Below are 15,078 nucleotides of genomic sequence, written 5' to 3'. Positions count from 1 at the left end.
GTATTTCAAGGGTTTGCCACCAAGATGACTTTCTGGAAATTTGAGTGGTTCTCAAACATCTCTGCGTATTTCTTCATCCCGTGGGATACAGGCATGAGTGAGAAATGGGTTCTGTCTGAGGCCTTTCTGTGTTCGGGGACAGACCTGGCGAGTCAGAGACGGTACCGTGAGTGAGGACCAAATGGGGCCGAGGGCTCCAGACTTCAGGGAAAGTGATGACTCCATGCGCAAACCGGGGGCGTTAGGATGTGATCTCCCGCCCGCCAGGTTCTATCCCCTGCCTCAAAACATTGTGTTAAAGGAAAACATGGGGTGAAAAGACATAGTCTTACCTGTCACCTGAGCAAGGTAGCCATTTCCTTTCCTTGGGCGGCCTTCCAGGTCATTGTGTAGTTTTACATCCGGTTGATGTAAATTATACGTGAAATGCGGATTTTGACTGCTGACAATGTGCAGGGTATCAAATGTGAAAACTGCCTGGAGATAGTAGTTGGTAACGCTAGGGTAAAATGAAGGAAACAAGACACTGAATTCTATTGAATGTCACTGGCAGAGCTCTGAGTTCCTGGTGAGCAGAGGCCTGGGGCAGGACGCCTCGCCAGCTGGAAGGGAGCAGTGTCCATGGAGGGCCACCAGCGCCCGGGAGAGTCTTCTGAGTCCAGCGTGTCCAGTGGGAGGTTGGAATTCAGGGGCTGGCTGTGGAGACCCTGGGATCACTTGGGGATCTCTTGGCCATGGAATTGGTGAGGTCCAGTGTCCTGAGGTGGGGGTGGGGGTGTGGTGAAGGGCCGAAGCCCCGTGATGAGGGCTCAGGAGGTGGCCCTGGGCTAGAGGAAAGGCCTTCAGGAAAGACAGAGCTGGAGAAAGGCTATGCTGGTGCGACTTCTACTATTCCAGGGTGGAATGTGTCAGAGGTGACATTCACTATCTAGAACATGGCTGAGAGCCTGCCAGAGACTTCTGGGTGGTGAAGAAATTCGGTTTCAAGCAAACCCAGGATTTAGAGCAATTTTCAATCACGCAGTGACTTTCTACGTCCAATCTTCATTTTGTGATACCTTAACTTACGTCCTGGCGTGTGATCTTGGGAAAATGACTCAGCCTTTCTGTGCGTTAGTTTCCTCATCTGTAAAAAGGGATGATAAGAGTACCCAACTCATGGGGTTGTTGAAAGGAAGGCCTGGTGGCCCAGCAGATACGAGCTGTGCTTGAATTTGAACTTGAACTTGGAGCCAGGCAGGCAGTCTGATCTGATGGCAGGAAATCAGTTCTTTCCTGGATATTTGGAATCAGAAATAGGTGTCAAGGCTGGGTGTTGCCAAGAGGAGCTGGGTGTGGGTGCAGGGTTGATGGGGAGCTGGTGGGAGACGGGCAGGAGAGTGAGGTGTGTGTCCTGGGTATGCTGGGCGTGGGGATCTCCTTTCTGTGGGATGAAGAGCAGCGTTGGGCTGGGTGGCATTCTGGGGCAGGGGCAGGGGCTGCCTGTGTCAGAATTACTTGACCCCTATGTCATATCCCGGTTCCCCAGCCCCAGCAAACCAGAGTCTTCCCGATGGGGAAGGGTGTGGGAAGTGGGGGCTGCGTCTGCACGGGACACGTGCCCCCAGCAGGCTGCTGGGCAGCAGGTCAGGAGCCACCTGCACAGCTGGAAACATCTCAAGATTTGAAGCCAGGGCCTCAGGCATGACTTGCAGATTCCTGGGGCGCTCATCCCAGGCGTCTGACCTTTTCTGCTTCATGGAGTTGAAACTGGAGACGTTTTTGTGACGTGTGTGAATCCCAGCTTTTCCTGATTTTGAGTGAATGAGAGCCAGCCTTGTGCATGGGTCAGTGCTGTCCCCAACGAAGGGGCTGAGACGGGGTGATGCTTGGACCCCACAAATGGGGGCCTGCGATGTCCTGTGCAAGGGTTCCCCGGGAATTGGAGGATGAAACAGGTGAATTCACTCACTGCCAGGAGCTCTCTGAGCTGCAGTTTCCTCACCTGTGGAATGGGGAAACCAGAGGGTCCTCCCTTAGTGAGACTTGTCGAGGGGGTCAAAGGAGAGGCTGCGTGTTAAGTGCTTTCCACAGTGCCTGTGGGGGTCCACGCAGACAGGATGGGAGACTCGGGACTCCCTGCCTTTGGGCTGATGGGTGTCATGTACCATGGCCCTATGGGTGGGGTGACGCCCACTGGCTCTGCAGTGCACTGTCTCAGGTCCCCCAACCCCTCCTGAAGTGGCCCCAGGGAGGGTCCTGTAGGTTCTGAGACTTAGCAGGCCGTCACAGCAAGTAGCCTCTCCTCGGCCCAGGCTCTGCTGGGGGCTGGGTGACTCTGGTCCCGGGAGGTGAGTGGGCCAGGAGCCTGTCCAGAGCCAGGCTGTGATCCCATGTGCCCTTCGCCCTCCAGCGCAGCCTCCCTGCCCCCTCCGAGCAGCCGCACAGACCGAGGTGCCCAGCTGGCTTTGGTTTTCCCCATGTTTTTCCAGTTATGTGGAACGGGCTAAAAACAGCAGCAGCGGGGCCTTGTTTGGGAGTTACCACCACCGTCCAAGGAGGCTTGCCGCTACCCTCGCTCCCAGCCCCCTCCAGTGGCCGGCCCTTGGTGGGACATGCCCTGTCGTTTTGACTTTCGTCCCTGGGCAGTCCTCATCACTGGGGGCTCCTGGACAGTGTGGCCCCCGGCTCGGGGCCTGACCAACCCAGGCAGGTGACCCATGGGCCCGTGTCCAGGGTGTGTGGCTTCCCGGCCCGGGGGTGGCCGGGCCGTGCTGGGGTGTCCTTCTCTGCCCTCCCCCCAGGCCTTTCCAGACAAGGCTGCCCATCGGGACGGGCGGGAGGCGTGGGCTCAATGATTTATGGGTCCGCCTGCCACACCTCGCCAAGAAGGAGTTTTAACAGATGTTCGCAGGGACAGGAAACAAAACGACGGCGGGATGTGGCCGGTGGAGGCAGCGGGAGGAACAGAGGCGTCCAGTGTCGGGTCTGATGGGCAGACTGACAACTGGGCCCCTCACATCCATCCGTCTGTCCAGGAGGATTAGCCGAGGCTCAGGGCCAAGGAATAAGGGGTGCGTTTGTTCCCAGTCTTGCTGTCTTGTCACTTATCAGGGAAGTAGGTCGAAGGGAAAAGAAAGGAGGCCCTTGTGGCCGAGGCTGCTGCCGCCCGGGCTGTGATTGGCGTTGACTCTGCAAACAGAAGGCAGCTGCTGTTCTCAGCCATGGACCGTGAATTTTTAATAGCAAGAAAATCCGATTGCACAGTCCCAGGAAGTGGTGAAACAGGCCCCAGCGCTAACTCTTTTTTCCTTTGGGAAATTGAGGTATAACTCGTAGACAATGAAATGCACAGGTTCTGATTAGCTTTGACAGTTGTGTGCATCTGCATAACCACCACTCACTCCAGGTTAGAGTGCTTCCACCACCTGGAAAACTCCCTGGCAGGACTGTCCCCCACTCCCACCCCCTGGGCAGCCGCCGTCCTGACTTCTATCACCGTGGATTAGTTTTGCCTGTTCTGGAACATCACAGAAGTGGAACCCCACAGCATGTGTTCTTTTGTGTCTGACTGAAGACTAAGTTTTAAATCTTAATAAAAGAGGAGAGGGGAGCATGCCATATTCTTAGAAAGAGAAAACTGTCGCTGTGGGGCTGGGGCATAAGACAGACGGCGCCTTCTGGGCGCGGTGTGCTCCATGGATGCCCGTGTCCACTGGCTGCAGAGTGAGACTGTGGTCAGCCCCCGGCACTAGCCCTGTCCCTCCCAGCCTGTCCACTGTCCCCCTTGCTCCTGCAGCCCAGCTTCAACCTGGCCCCAGGCCGGCCCCAGAGCTCTTTGGAGATAAATTCCGGGCTCTCATAGTCCAGGCCCTAGTGGACCCGCCCCCACTGATGCTGCCCAGAGAAAGGCCCTGCCGTGCTAGCCCACCTGGCCACATGCCCTTTGTGCTCATCCTGGCTTTTGGTGATGACTGCAGATGCCCTGTCTGGGTTCCACTGACCGTACCTTTGTGTCTGTGACTTCTCCAACTCCATGTGCCCTGGGGGCTGTGACCAGAGGCCCCGGGTGTGCTGGACTGACACCTTGAGCTGCTGGCTTGTCATCAGAGACCAGGGCTCTTTTTCACTGTTAGCTCCTCTGAGAACCCCCCTTCTGAGCACCTGCCTCTGCCTTTGCCTGTGCTGTGCCCACAGCCTGGGGCATCTCCCCGTGGCTCCTGACCTGATGTCCCATCAGGCCTCCATTCAGACACTGCTGGTCCCTCTGGGAGTGTGTTATGCTCAGTTCCCACCTCCACAGGGAGGGAAGGAGGGATTCTGGCTTCCCATGGGACCATCGTCAGGCCCAGGGAGAGTGCTGGGAAAGTTGGTTCGTTGCCTTCAAGAGCATTTGCTGTGCAGGAGCTGGGGTTATTGGTTGTTCTGGATCCAGGAATGACTCTGGTGACGGTGCCAAGAGGGGCCTCCCCATGTCCCTTCCTTGCCCCCTCCCCCCGGGACTTGGTTTGGTGGGAATCAGAGCATCCAATGTGGCCATGACCCTGATGAAAAGCAGGATCTTTGTGCCTCATTGACCTGGCAGTATCGGACAAGATCATGTCTCTGAAAGTGCCTTGTAAACTGTAAGGTGCTGTGCACTTGAGGTGGTTTGAACTGTGTGACCCTCAACCACTTTTGAGCTGCAGAGATGGCCTTTTCACGTGGGTCAGCCTACGCTGTGCTTGTGGCCTCCATGACCAGGGCAGGGCGGGTGTTCGCGACAGTAACATTTCTCGGGGGCTGCCAGGCAGGTGCACGTCTGAGCCCTGTGCTCACTGGAGCCTCGCAGGGCTGTCAAAGGGAGGGTTGGGGGCCACCCTGCCTCGAAAGCACAAGCAGTCAGAGCTCAAGGCCACGGAACAAGGGGCAGAGATGGGACTGGAACCTGGGCACGAAGGATCGGGGTCATTTATGGGATACTGGTGGTCCACCTGGGCTCAGAAAGGCACTCCATGTGGGCTTTTTAAGAACTGAGCTAGGGACGCAGCCCCCCTCATGCAAGTCCCCAGCTGTGTGATAGCTGCCGCCCCTACACCCCTACCTTTCAGGAGACTTGGCCACCCACCTTGAATTTGCCCAGATGAGGGCACTTTATGTGTCTGTCTGTGTCTCTCTCTGCCCCCCACCTCTTGGCCTGGGGCATGAGTCTTCATGGCGCATCTCTGCTCCTAGTTCAGCCAGGGATGGTTCCCTGGGTGTGTGTTCAACGCTACCAGGAAAGGGACTTGCTCTGGAGCTGTGGCGTTGAGCTTCGGGGCTTTGTCATGGGACCCTCTCAGCCTTGCTGGAGGCCTTCTCCACACCTGAGTTCTCCCTGGGAGGAGACAGGTCGGGTTACCTGCTCAGGGTCACTCAGGGAGGAAATGGGACTGGGGAGCCAAAGTCGGGTGTGACCAGTGGGTAGTGCTACCTGGGTGGTGGGCGGCCTCTGAGGGGCCTGGGGACAGGAGAGAAGGGGCTGGCTGCAGGGAATGGGGGGTCACAAGGCTGACCCTGACCTTGCCACTGTCCGCCCGCCCCAGGCCTCAGGGGAGGAGAGTGACATCCCGTTTTAGAGCTGTGCAGACCAGCCCAGACTCCAGGCCGGGGCACCTGCCTGGTGGTTCCTGGCAGGCTGCAGCCCAGCCCTCCTGTGCCCTTGCTGGGAGGCACGGGGTAGGCCGTGTGGGTGGACAGCTGCCTGGGCCTCAGGTTTCCAGCAGGGCCAGCGCCTGGCCCGGCCACTTCCTCTGTGCATTGTGACCCTGTGGTCACTCGGCGTGGTTTCCTGGGCCAAGGTGCCGTGCTGTGGTCTCCATGTTTGTCCAACCACTCACCCCAGGGGGCCAGTGGGGAAAATCAGTTGCTAAAAAACAAAAATAAGCTGGCTGCCTGCCGGCTGGAGTGCTATTTATGGCCTTGGGAACTGTAGAGTGGAGAGCAGCCTGTGCCAGGACCCAACTCTGCTCACGTGACTCCAGGCCTGGGCCCGGAGCAAGGTCGGTTGTGCCTCCTGTGGGGCGGCCAAGGGGAATGGGCTCAGGAGACCCCAGAGCTGGGACCAGGGCTGAGGACACGCCAGGGAGGCTGTTTTCTTCCGTCCCCAGCATGAGAAGGAGTCGTCCGGGGTAGGGGGTGGCGCCGGCCTTGGGGGAACCTTGTGGCATGAGCCTCCCAGCAGGGGGGGGCTGGTCCTTCCCACGGAGGGTCGTGACCTTGGAGCTGCAGCTGGCTCAGTGGGGGACGGTTGTGATGTCTAACCTGTCTGGTGGGTTCAAGGGCCCTGTCTCTTTCGTCTGTGCTGATCTGGTCCAACCACGCTCTGAGATGTGCTGCTATTGTCCATTGTGCAAACGCCCTGTCCCCACACTGGGCCGTGGAGGGGGTTGACCATGAGGTCCTTCCAGGTCGGCCCCCAGCCTGGGGTGACCACCAGCAGGTTTCCTCCTGGGCTGTCAGGGGCTAGGGGTTCTTCTACCCCATCCCTTCTTTCTGTTTTCTTCCCACCCAAATGTCTTGGAACCTGGAGGCTAATTAGATTGCCCTCGGTGGCAACCAGGGGGGCCAGGTCGTTCATTGCCCCCAGGTCACCCAGTGAGAAAGATTCCGTGGGTCCCCAGAGTCCAGACCCACATGCCCACCTAGACTCTGAGATTGTCAAAGGACAAACCCATGCATCCATCTTTTAAAGCCTTATTTTTTTTCTTATTATGAAGTAAGATTTGTGTTCAGTGTAGAAAGGCAAACATAAAAAAAATGCTGGAGGAAATAAAAAGCACCCGTAATTTGGTCACCCAGATATAGCCACTGTTAATGTTTTGAGGTGTTTCTTGTACTTTTTTCTGTGCACACATCCAGCCCTCTTTTTGCGTGATTTGTGCACATCACAGGGCAGCGCCACGACATGGTGCCGTCGAGGAAGCTCACGCTGGGGCAGTCCCCTGGGAGGTGGGGATGTGCTGCCCCCACGCTGAGCATCAAACAGTCCTGTTTTTTTTTGGTTTTGGTTTTTGATTTTTTAATTTAAATTTTTTAATTATTTTTTTTCAAACAGTCTTTTGACAGAGCCGTTAGTGACAGGCCTCTCACTCTGACGTGCATGTTACCAAGAAGCGAAGCGTTTTTCATGTTTATTGGTTGTTTTTTCTTCCGTTAATTTGTTTCTATGATCTTTGCCTGTTTATTATTGCGATCTGGGTGGGTTTTTTTTATTGATTTATATACCTTTTAACTTTGAAAAACTAAACAGACTTTATTTTTTAGAGTGATTTTAGGTTTATAGAAAAGTTGGGGGGTCCTGAGAGCCCCTCTGCAGCCACCCTCCCTCCTGGCACAGTTCCCTTGTCATTGGAATTTATTTCTAATACTGTAAAAGTCACACGTACTTCCCATACAAGGGTTGGAACCCCCACCCATGGCCCAAGTGGCCCTGTTTTTGTGCAGCCAAGGGCGAAAAATGGTTTTTACACTTACACCTGTTTGAAAGAAAATCAAATTGTGACCTGGGAAAATGATAGGAAATTCAGATTTCAGTGGCCACACATGAGTTTTTTCTTGAAGAGGGCAGGTAATTAGGGTCTTATTTATTGATTTATTTTAGTGGAGGCACTGGGGCCTGAACCCAGGACCTCGGGCATGCTAAGCATGTGCTGTACCACTGAGCTATACCTTCCCCCCGACACATGATGTTTGGTTTGCACACCTTTGCTTTCAGGCTGCAATGGTGGGGCCCAGGCATTGCGAGAAATGGCCATGGCCTGCAAAGCCTAGAGCATTTGCCCTCCAGCCCTTAACAGAAAGCGCACAGACCCCTGCTGGAGACTGGCAGGCAGGCTGGAATCATCCGGAGATAACACTGTGGGCGTTCACGTGAGGGGTTTCCTGCTGGCTTTTGTTCCTGGGTGGCCCTGCCTGTCAGACGCAGGTAGGCTCAGCTGCCCAGCTTCCTGCACGCAGAAGGTCTTCAGGGAAGAGTCATGGCCTGCGGGACAACTCCAACTTTCGGGGGGCACCCAGCCTCTGAGCTCAGATCAGATCCCTGGGGTAGGGGGCAGTTGAGGGTCAGCCCTGTTCCTGCCCACTGGGCTGCAGGGCAGTCCCTTCTGTCTGGAGTTCCCTCCCTTGAACCTGTCCTTCTATGGCATCTTTCCCCTCGCCCTCTGCTCCCCACCTGTTGGGAGTTGAATTGTGTTCCCTGCAAAAGACATGTTCAAGTCCCAACCACGAGAACCTGTGAATGTGACCTTATTTGGAAGTAGGGTCTTTGCAGGTGTAACCAAGTTAAGATGAGGTCCTGCTGGGTTAGGATGGGCCCGAAGCCCAGTGACTGGTCATCTTACAAGAGGGAGATTTGGTCCAGACATGCAGGGGAGGAGGTCGTGTGAAGACGGAGGCAGAGATTGGATGGATGCAGCCACAAACCGAGGAATGGCAGGGATTGCCGGCAGCCACCTGAAGCTGGGAGAGGCAGGAAAGGCTCTCCCCAGAGCCTTCAGAGAGAGCACAGCCCTGCCCACACCTTGATTTCTGATTTCTGGCCTCCGGGACAGTGAGGGAATCAGTCTCTGCTGATACAAGCCACCCAGTTAGTTTGTGGTGATGAGTTCCTGCAACGCGATGCTTTCCTGCGTCTCCTTGTCTGTGTGCTCGTGGGCCTCGCACAGGGACGCTGCCCTGTGATGGACGGTGGCTTGGTCTGGATGGATGTGGGGAGGGAGGGAGGGTGTTGAACTGGATGTGTCCGTGGCATTGGGCCATCCCTCCAGGCTGCTTTTCCGCTTTGGGGAGAGCACTCTGCCAGGAAAGCTGTGCCCCGTGCCCTGCGCTCAGCCCTGAGGCAGGGATGCTCCCCTCTTTCCTGCGTGCGCGGCGGGGGAAGGGGAGGGGTCAGGAGCCCGCCTGGAGGAGGCTCCAGGGACTGCTGCCTGGCCAGCGGGGGAAGGTTTCACTTTTCTTTGGCAGCACTGTGGGGCAGGCTATTTGTTGAAACAACCCCAAAGAAAACCATTTGACCAAACTGTTAGTTTCTAAACAGTTTACTTCCCTGATGTTTAAACAAACTTCTCTCCAGGCTCTGTGTCTGGTCCCAGGGAGGGGGTTGGCCTCTCCGGTCACGGCCCTGCATGACCCGAGGCCAGGCTGCGCTTGGAGCTCGTTACCGACACCCCTGCGGCTGTGCCCGCTGGCCTGGCCCTGGACGGAGTGCCCCACGGCCCCTGCTGGGCACCACCTACTCAGACCTTCAGGCAGCCGGGCCGGCCCTGGCCCTCTCCCGGGGGTCAGGTCTCTGCGTTTTTCTCAACAAAGCTTAAGTAAAAACCTCAAAGGCTCTCAGCCTTGGGGGTATCAGAGACCCACCCTTTGGGGTCAATTAACATGGACACACTTATCCCAGCATTTAATTACTGCCTCAGCTAGAGATGGGACTCTGAGGGATGCTGATAATGGGGTGCCCTGATGGTGGGGTGTGCTCGAGGCTTTGTACTGCCCTGGTTACCAGAGCGCCGGGGCCTAGCGTGCTTCACCCTGGTGGCTCTGTGCCCACTGGGCACACTCCACTGGAATCTGTGTGGTCACAGTCATGTGACTCCCAGAGGCTCTTGCAGCTGGAGGCCAGACCCCCAGTCTCAGCCAGTCTCCTTCGTGGGCACTGTAACCCCAGCTTTGCTTCCTCGCTCTGATTTATGAACAGTCTTGCTCACGGAAGGGCCCTGCCCTGTGGCCCCAGGAGCAACATGGGGCCAGTTCTTACCTCTGTTCTGTCCAACCCGCACCTGGTCCAGGGCCTGGCTGAAAGCAGCTGCCCATAAAGATACTGATGGGGTAACTGAGCCGGTTGGGCCAGCTCCTCGACCTTGGGCTCCCTGCGTGTGCCAGCTCCAGGGAATGAGGTGTTCATGGTACCTTATTTTCTTACTTGCTGCTGTGTGTCTCTGGGTTGGGAGTTAACCTCTCTGTGCACCAGGCTCCTTCTCAGTAAATGGGGGCCTGCTCATACCTGAGGGGTTGGTGTGATGATCATGCTGTTTCGGGTGATTGTGCCTGGAGGATCATGGGAACCGGGATGAGTGAAACAGGTTCACAGTGTGTTTGGGGACCGCATGTTGGGTTCCATCGGAAACCAGCATTCTCTGTGGACTTGTGGTGCCAGTACTGCTTGAGATCAAGTTTGACATACTCTCTTCCATCCTGCACAGTGAGGCTGCCCCCAGCCTCCTCAAAAAGTTTTGCATGTGCCGTCTTAGACAGAGCTTTTCCTGGCCATGCCCTTGGGGGCTCCCTCCCTGGCTCCCCATGGTGACAGATTAAGACCTTCCATAGAGTTTGGTTTATGGTCCCCTTGATGTCAGAGCTAGACGGGGACTCAGGCACCATTGGGTTGGGCTGATTCTTTGCTATAGAGGAGGAAACCAAGGCCCAGAGAGGGCTAGGGACAGGCTCAAAGTCACACAGCAGGGTAGAGGGCCACGAGGTTTCTGCCCTGAATTCTCCCTGCTTGTCCTGGGACGTTGGCACCTGCACTGGGCCTGGCCCTGTGCTGGGGGCTGCGGAGATCAAAGAGGCATGTGCTAGAATCCCAAAATGAACCAGTAAGGGCAGTGCCCAAGCAGAGGGGCAGATAGCTTGTGTGTGTGTGTGCATGTGTGGTCAGTTCATACACTTGGGAGGGGAGGCAGGGACAGCTTCCTGGAGGAGGAGGAGGAGGTGGAGGAGGAGGAGGCCTGTCACCTGGGCCTTGAAAAACGGGCCAGATGTCACTAGAACACTTTGTCAGGAGCCCAGAGGAAGACATTCAGTTGAAATTCAGAATTCCCCTCCTCTGCCTCCAGCACAAACCAAATCAGGACTTGCACAAACACCTCTTACTAAATCTGAATATGCATCTTGGAGGTTTCCAATATAGCCAGGTGCTTTGGGCACCTTCCAAGCACTGCCTGCCACCTCCCTTCCTGCCGCCTGCCTCAGTTTCCGCAGCCCTGGGCTCCAGAAGCCACTGGTGTTCGAGTGCGCCCTCTAGTGGAGGAATCAGACTGTGAACTCTGGGCCCTGGAGCAGGAGTGTCAGGAGGTCCCTGCCTTTACTTGAGACGTGGGGCAGGGGACCCCGGAACCACTCTGCAAAACAGCGGGTTCCTAGGCTGCACCCTGGTGGCAAGAAGCTGGCCCCAGGATGCAGGAGACCTTCTGTTGTGTGAAGCCTGTGGCTGAACCAGGCACTGAGGAGACTGGGCAGTTGGCTGCAGAGTCCAGGCCTGGGGGCTTCGGCGCGAGGGAGATGCTGGGCCGGTTCCATCCTGTTCCCCATCCTTCACTGCTGTGCGACTTCATATTGGTCCTTCCCCGTTTGCCTTTCATTAAACCAGAAGCCCCAAAGTGCCAGAGGTGGTCTCTGAGCCTGATCGTCTTGCTTCTGTGGGTCCTCGAGACCAGAACAGGCCAGAATGAAGGTGTGGATGATTGCCCAGATCTGGGGGAGCGGACCCCACCCTGACCCTGGCAGCCTCCAGAGGTGTTCAGGTCAGGGCTAGCCAGCACCCCCGGGGTCCCTGCATGTGGGTCCTTCTGCTAGAAGTTCTGATGAATCCCAGGGCAGATCCAGGACAGAGTCAAATGTGTCTTGCTCAGGGCAGATTATGCTCAGAGACAGAAATGGCCTTTGCCATTGGTTTATGTAACAGGCTCACTGTAGGAATTATAATTTTATAACCATAATAGTTCACAAACCAATACCGGATAGGATATGTCTCTTAATAAGTCAATAAGGAAGTAACAGGGGTGGGGGGTATAGCTCGCTGGTGGAGTTCCTGCTTAGTGTGCATGTAAGATGGTGACATAAATAGCTCCAGCCTCATGGAGCTCTTTGGAGAATGAACTAGTGACTGTGGAGGAAGGTCTCGTCCAACATTACCTAACATCACCTGTGATTGCCAGGATGCCCCCAGGGACCTGGCCAAGCCCCTCCTGGCCGTGCCCACCGTGGGCCCAGTCTCCCCTCCTGCCATGACCCCACTGCTCACGTGTCCACAGGGGCCGAGGAGGTGCTGCTGCTGGCCCGGCGGACAGACCTGCGGAGGATCTCGCTGGACACGCCGGACTTCACCGACATTGTGCTGCAGGTGGACGACATCCGGCACGCCATCGCCATCGACTACGACCCACTGGAGGGCTACGTGTACTGGACGGATGACGAGGTGCGTGCCATCCGCAGGGCGTACCTGGACGGGTCAGGGGCGCAGACGCTGGTCAACACCGAGATCAACGACCCCGATGGCATCGCTGTGGACTGGGTGGCCCGCAACCTCTACTGGACGGACACGGGCACCGACCGCATCGAGGTCACGCGCCTCAACGGCACCTCTCGCAAGATCCTGGTGTCCGAGGACCTGGACGAGCCCCGTGCCATCGTGCTGCACCCCGTGATGGGGTAAGGCTGGGGTGGGGGGCCTCCCCACCTGGCCGAACAGGAGTGAGAGGGGCTGGTGGTTCTGGGGCTTTCTCCTGCGTCAGGATGAAGCAGGTGGCTGGGCCCTGCTCTCAGTGCTCTGGGTCAGGAGAACTTGCATTTCTAACAAGCTCCCAAGTGATGTGCTCATCTGGGGACCAGACTTTGAGAAGCTCTGACGCAGAGCTTGGTTACATCTATAGAAAACCCTGGAGGCCTTGGATAAGTCATTTCCCCCCGGGCTTCAATCTCCCCACCTGTAAGAGGGAGCTGTCCACTGGGGTGATTTCTGGGCTCACGGTGGTAACAAGAGTGATGGCCACCGTGCACTTACTACACCTGGGCTGGGTCTCTGCCAAGCCCACTCCATGCAGCAAGCTCCTTTTTCTCCTCTTACCCTGTGGGGTGGGTACAGTTGTACATTGGAGAAAGCTGAAGACCAGAGAGGTTAAGGGACTTGCCCAAGGTCACACAGCTGGGAGGCTGAGATTGGACCTGGCAGTGTGGTTCCAACTTTCCTTCTTAGGATTCTCTGAAAACTGGGAGCTTGTCAGTCAGTGGAGGAGCCTCTCTGAGGCCCCCCGCAGCTCAGAGGGTTGTGGCTGAGCGCCTTCCTGCGTGGGGGGCGTCCCAGCCCCGAGTGTGAGAATCCCAGGAGGTGGGGTGGGGTCAGGCCCGCGGGTGAGAGAGGAGAGGGTGGCCACTGTGTTCACTGTGCTTAGGGCCCAGCTCTGGCAGCTCTCCCTGAAAAGTGCTGAAGCCGCAGCCCGGAGCGACCCTCCCCGCCCCCTCCCCCGCCCCCAGGATCTCACTTTGCTCCTTGGGGCCGCAGAGGGCACGTAGCCCGCTTTGCTTTTTGCACATGGGATCCCTTCAGCTACTTGAAGGAGGTTCTACTCTGCCTCTTCCTCCCTCTGTGCCCTCGGCCCCGCCAGCCCCGGTTCCCTTGGCAGGGCGTCTGCTGTCTTGAGTCCAGGGGCCTCCTGTGGTTAAGCCCCTTCTGTTCTGGTGGAGCCCCTGGTCCTGCCCACAGGGCTCGTTGCTCATCATCCCATCGGCCCACATTCCCCGAGCACCTCCCGTGTGACGGGGGAGGGCGCCGGTCTCAGTCCCGGGGATGCAGCTGGGACAAGACAGTTGGACAGTGTCACAGACGTGTGCTTCTTCTCCAGCCTCATGTACTGGACAGACTGGGGAGAAAACCCCAAAATCGAGTGCGCCAACCTGGACGGGCAGGAACGGCATGTCCTGGTGAACACCTCCCTTGGCTGGCCCAACGGCTTGGCTCTGGACCTGCAGGAGGGAAAGCTCTACTGGGGAGATGCCAAGACAGACAAAATCGAGGTGAGTCATCCCAACAGTTCGCGAAGCTGTTCGGTGCAGGTGGCGCAGCCGGGCAGTCCCTGGGCCCTGAGCTTCTCCAGGAGGCCGGGCCTGGCCGCCCCTGCAGCCAGTCCTGCGTCTCAGGGGAGCGTCAGATGCACGCCCGGCTCTGCTGTTTGGCCGGAAAGACTTCCTGAGATACATTTCTGACACACGGAAGGTGTGTGGCTGAGTTAATAGCACTAGGATGCATGTGGTTACGTAGGATGTTGTCACGGTGGGGCTGCCCAGGGCACACTGGCACCCTCTGAACTACTGGTGCAACTTCTTGTGAGTCTTAACCTGTTTCAAAATACGAAGTCCCAGTAAAAGAAATAAATAACGCTTATCACCACCTGGCTCAAGAAATAAAACATTATCCATGAAGCTGATGCCAGAGGTAACCGCCATCCCCAATTTGGCAATTCATTCGCCTGCATTAAAAGACGTTTTCTTTCACCACGTGGGTGTCACCATGAGCGGTACGCAGGCTTGTTCTGCGTGACCTCCCACGATGACAGTGGTGTCCCGTATGTGTTCTTTGGCAACTTGCTTTTTGTGCTCAGGTGTGTTTTGTGAGGTGCTCTTGACCACATGGTGGTTAAATTTATCCCTGACGTTCCTGCCTCTCCTCGGCGTGTATGCCTCCCTCAGACACGTTACTCAAACCTTTGGGTCAGGCCACCAGTCCAGGTGCAGAAGTCCCTGCTGGGGTTGCCGGGGATTCTGAGGGTTTCAGGGGGAACAGCTGAGGTCAGGGTCCGCGTTTCCTTTCCTGAGGGCACAGTCGGACTCCAGGTGGGAGGGACGGTCAGGGGAGGTCTCGGCCAGGTTGCCACCTCGACGGGGCATGCTTTCCGCAGTGGCGGTGTCCCTGAGAGGTTATGCCCAAGACAGTGGAACAGCCAGGCCAGATGCTAAGGAGCCCGAGCGTATTTCTTGGGCATGTCTTGCCGAGTTGCCTTTGATGGGAGAAAGGATCGTGTTCAGGGTGGCTGTGCACGTGGCCCGGCCTGGGAGCCAAGCGGAGGCGCCGGCAGGAGGGAGTGCCGCCTGGTAGTGGACAGGCTTTCCCTTTGAAGAGGACATCACGCAGGCTCCCCAGCTCCTCCTGCCCATGCCCAGGGAGGGCTTCACGGGGCAGCTGCAGCTGGGCCCCTGACAGACTGGGAGGAGAACCAGGGTCTGGGTGGCACTCATGGCACACAGATGGGGTTTATGGAATTGAGTCCAGACTGCGGGCGGGTCTGCTCCCCCTCCAGGTGGGGCCTCCCG

General features: G+C 57.0%; 1 protein-coding gene across 4 annotated transcripts in view; it reads left to right on the top strand.

The window, feature by feature from the left end:
- LRP5 (LDL receptor related protein 5) overlaps positions 1 to 15,078 on the top strand; it is a 113,193-nt gene that overhangs the window by 60,356 nt on the left and 37,759 nt on the right. For all 4 annotated transcript variants that reach the window (XM_031447921.2, XM_031447922.2, XM_064492050.1 and 1 more), the window contains exons 6-7: positions 12,027 to 12,423; positions 13,614 to 13,785. In XM_031447921.2, the coding sequence (XP_031303781.2) occupies positions 12,027 to 12,423; positions 13,614 to 13,785 (569 nt within the window). The remainder of the gene's footprint in view (positions 1 to 12,026; positions 12,424 to 13,613; positions 13,786 to 15,078) is intronic.

The sequence above is a fragment of the Camelus dromedarius genome, chromosome 12 (genome assembly GCF_036321535.1).
Source record: "Camelus dromedarius isolate mCamDro1 chromosome 12, mCamDro1.pat, whole genome shotgun sequence".
Lineage (NCBI taxonomy): Eukaryota > Metazoa > Chordata > Mammalia > Artiodactyla > Camelidae > Camelus > Camelus dromedarius.
The sequence above is the reverse complement of the archived record's forward strand: the minus strand, read 5'-3'. Positions and strand labels throughout refer to the sequence as shown.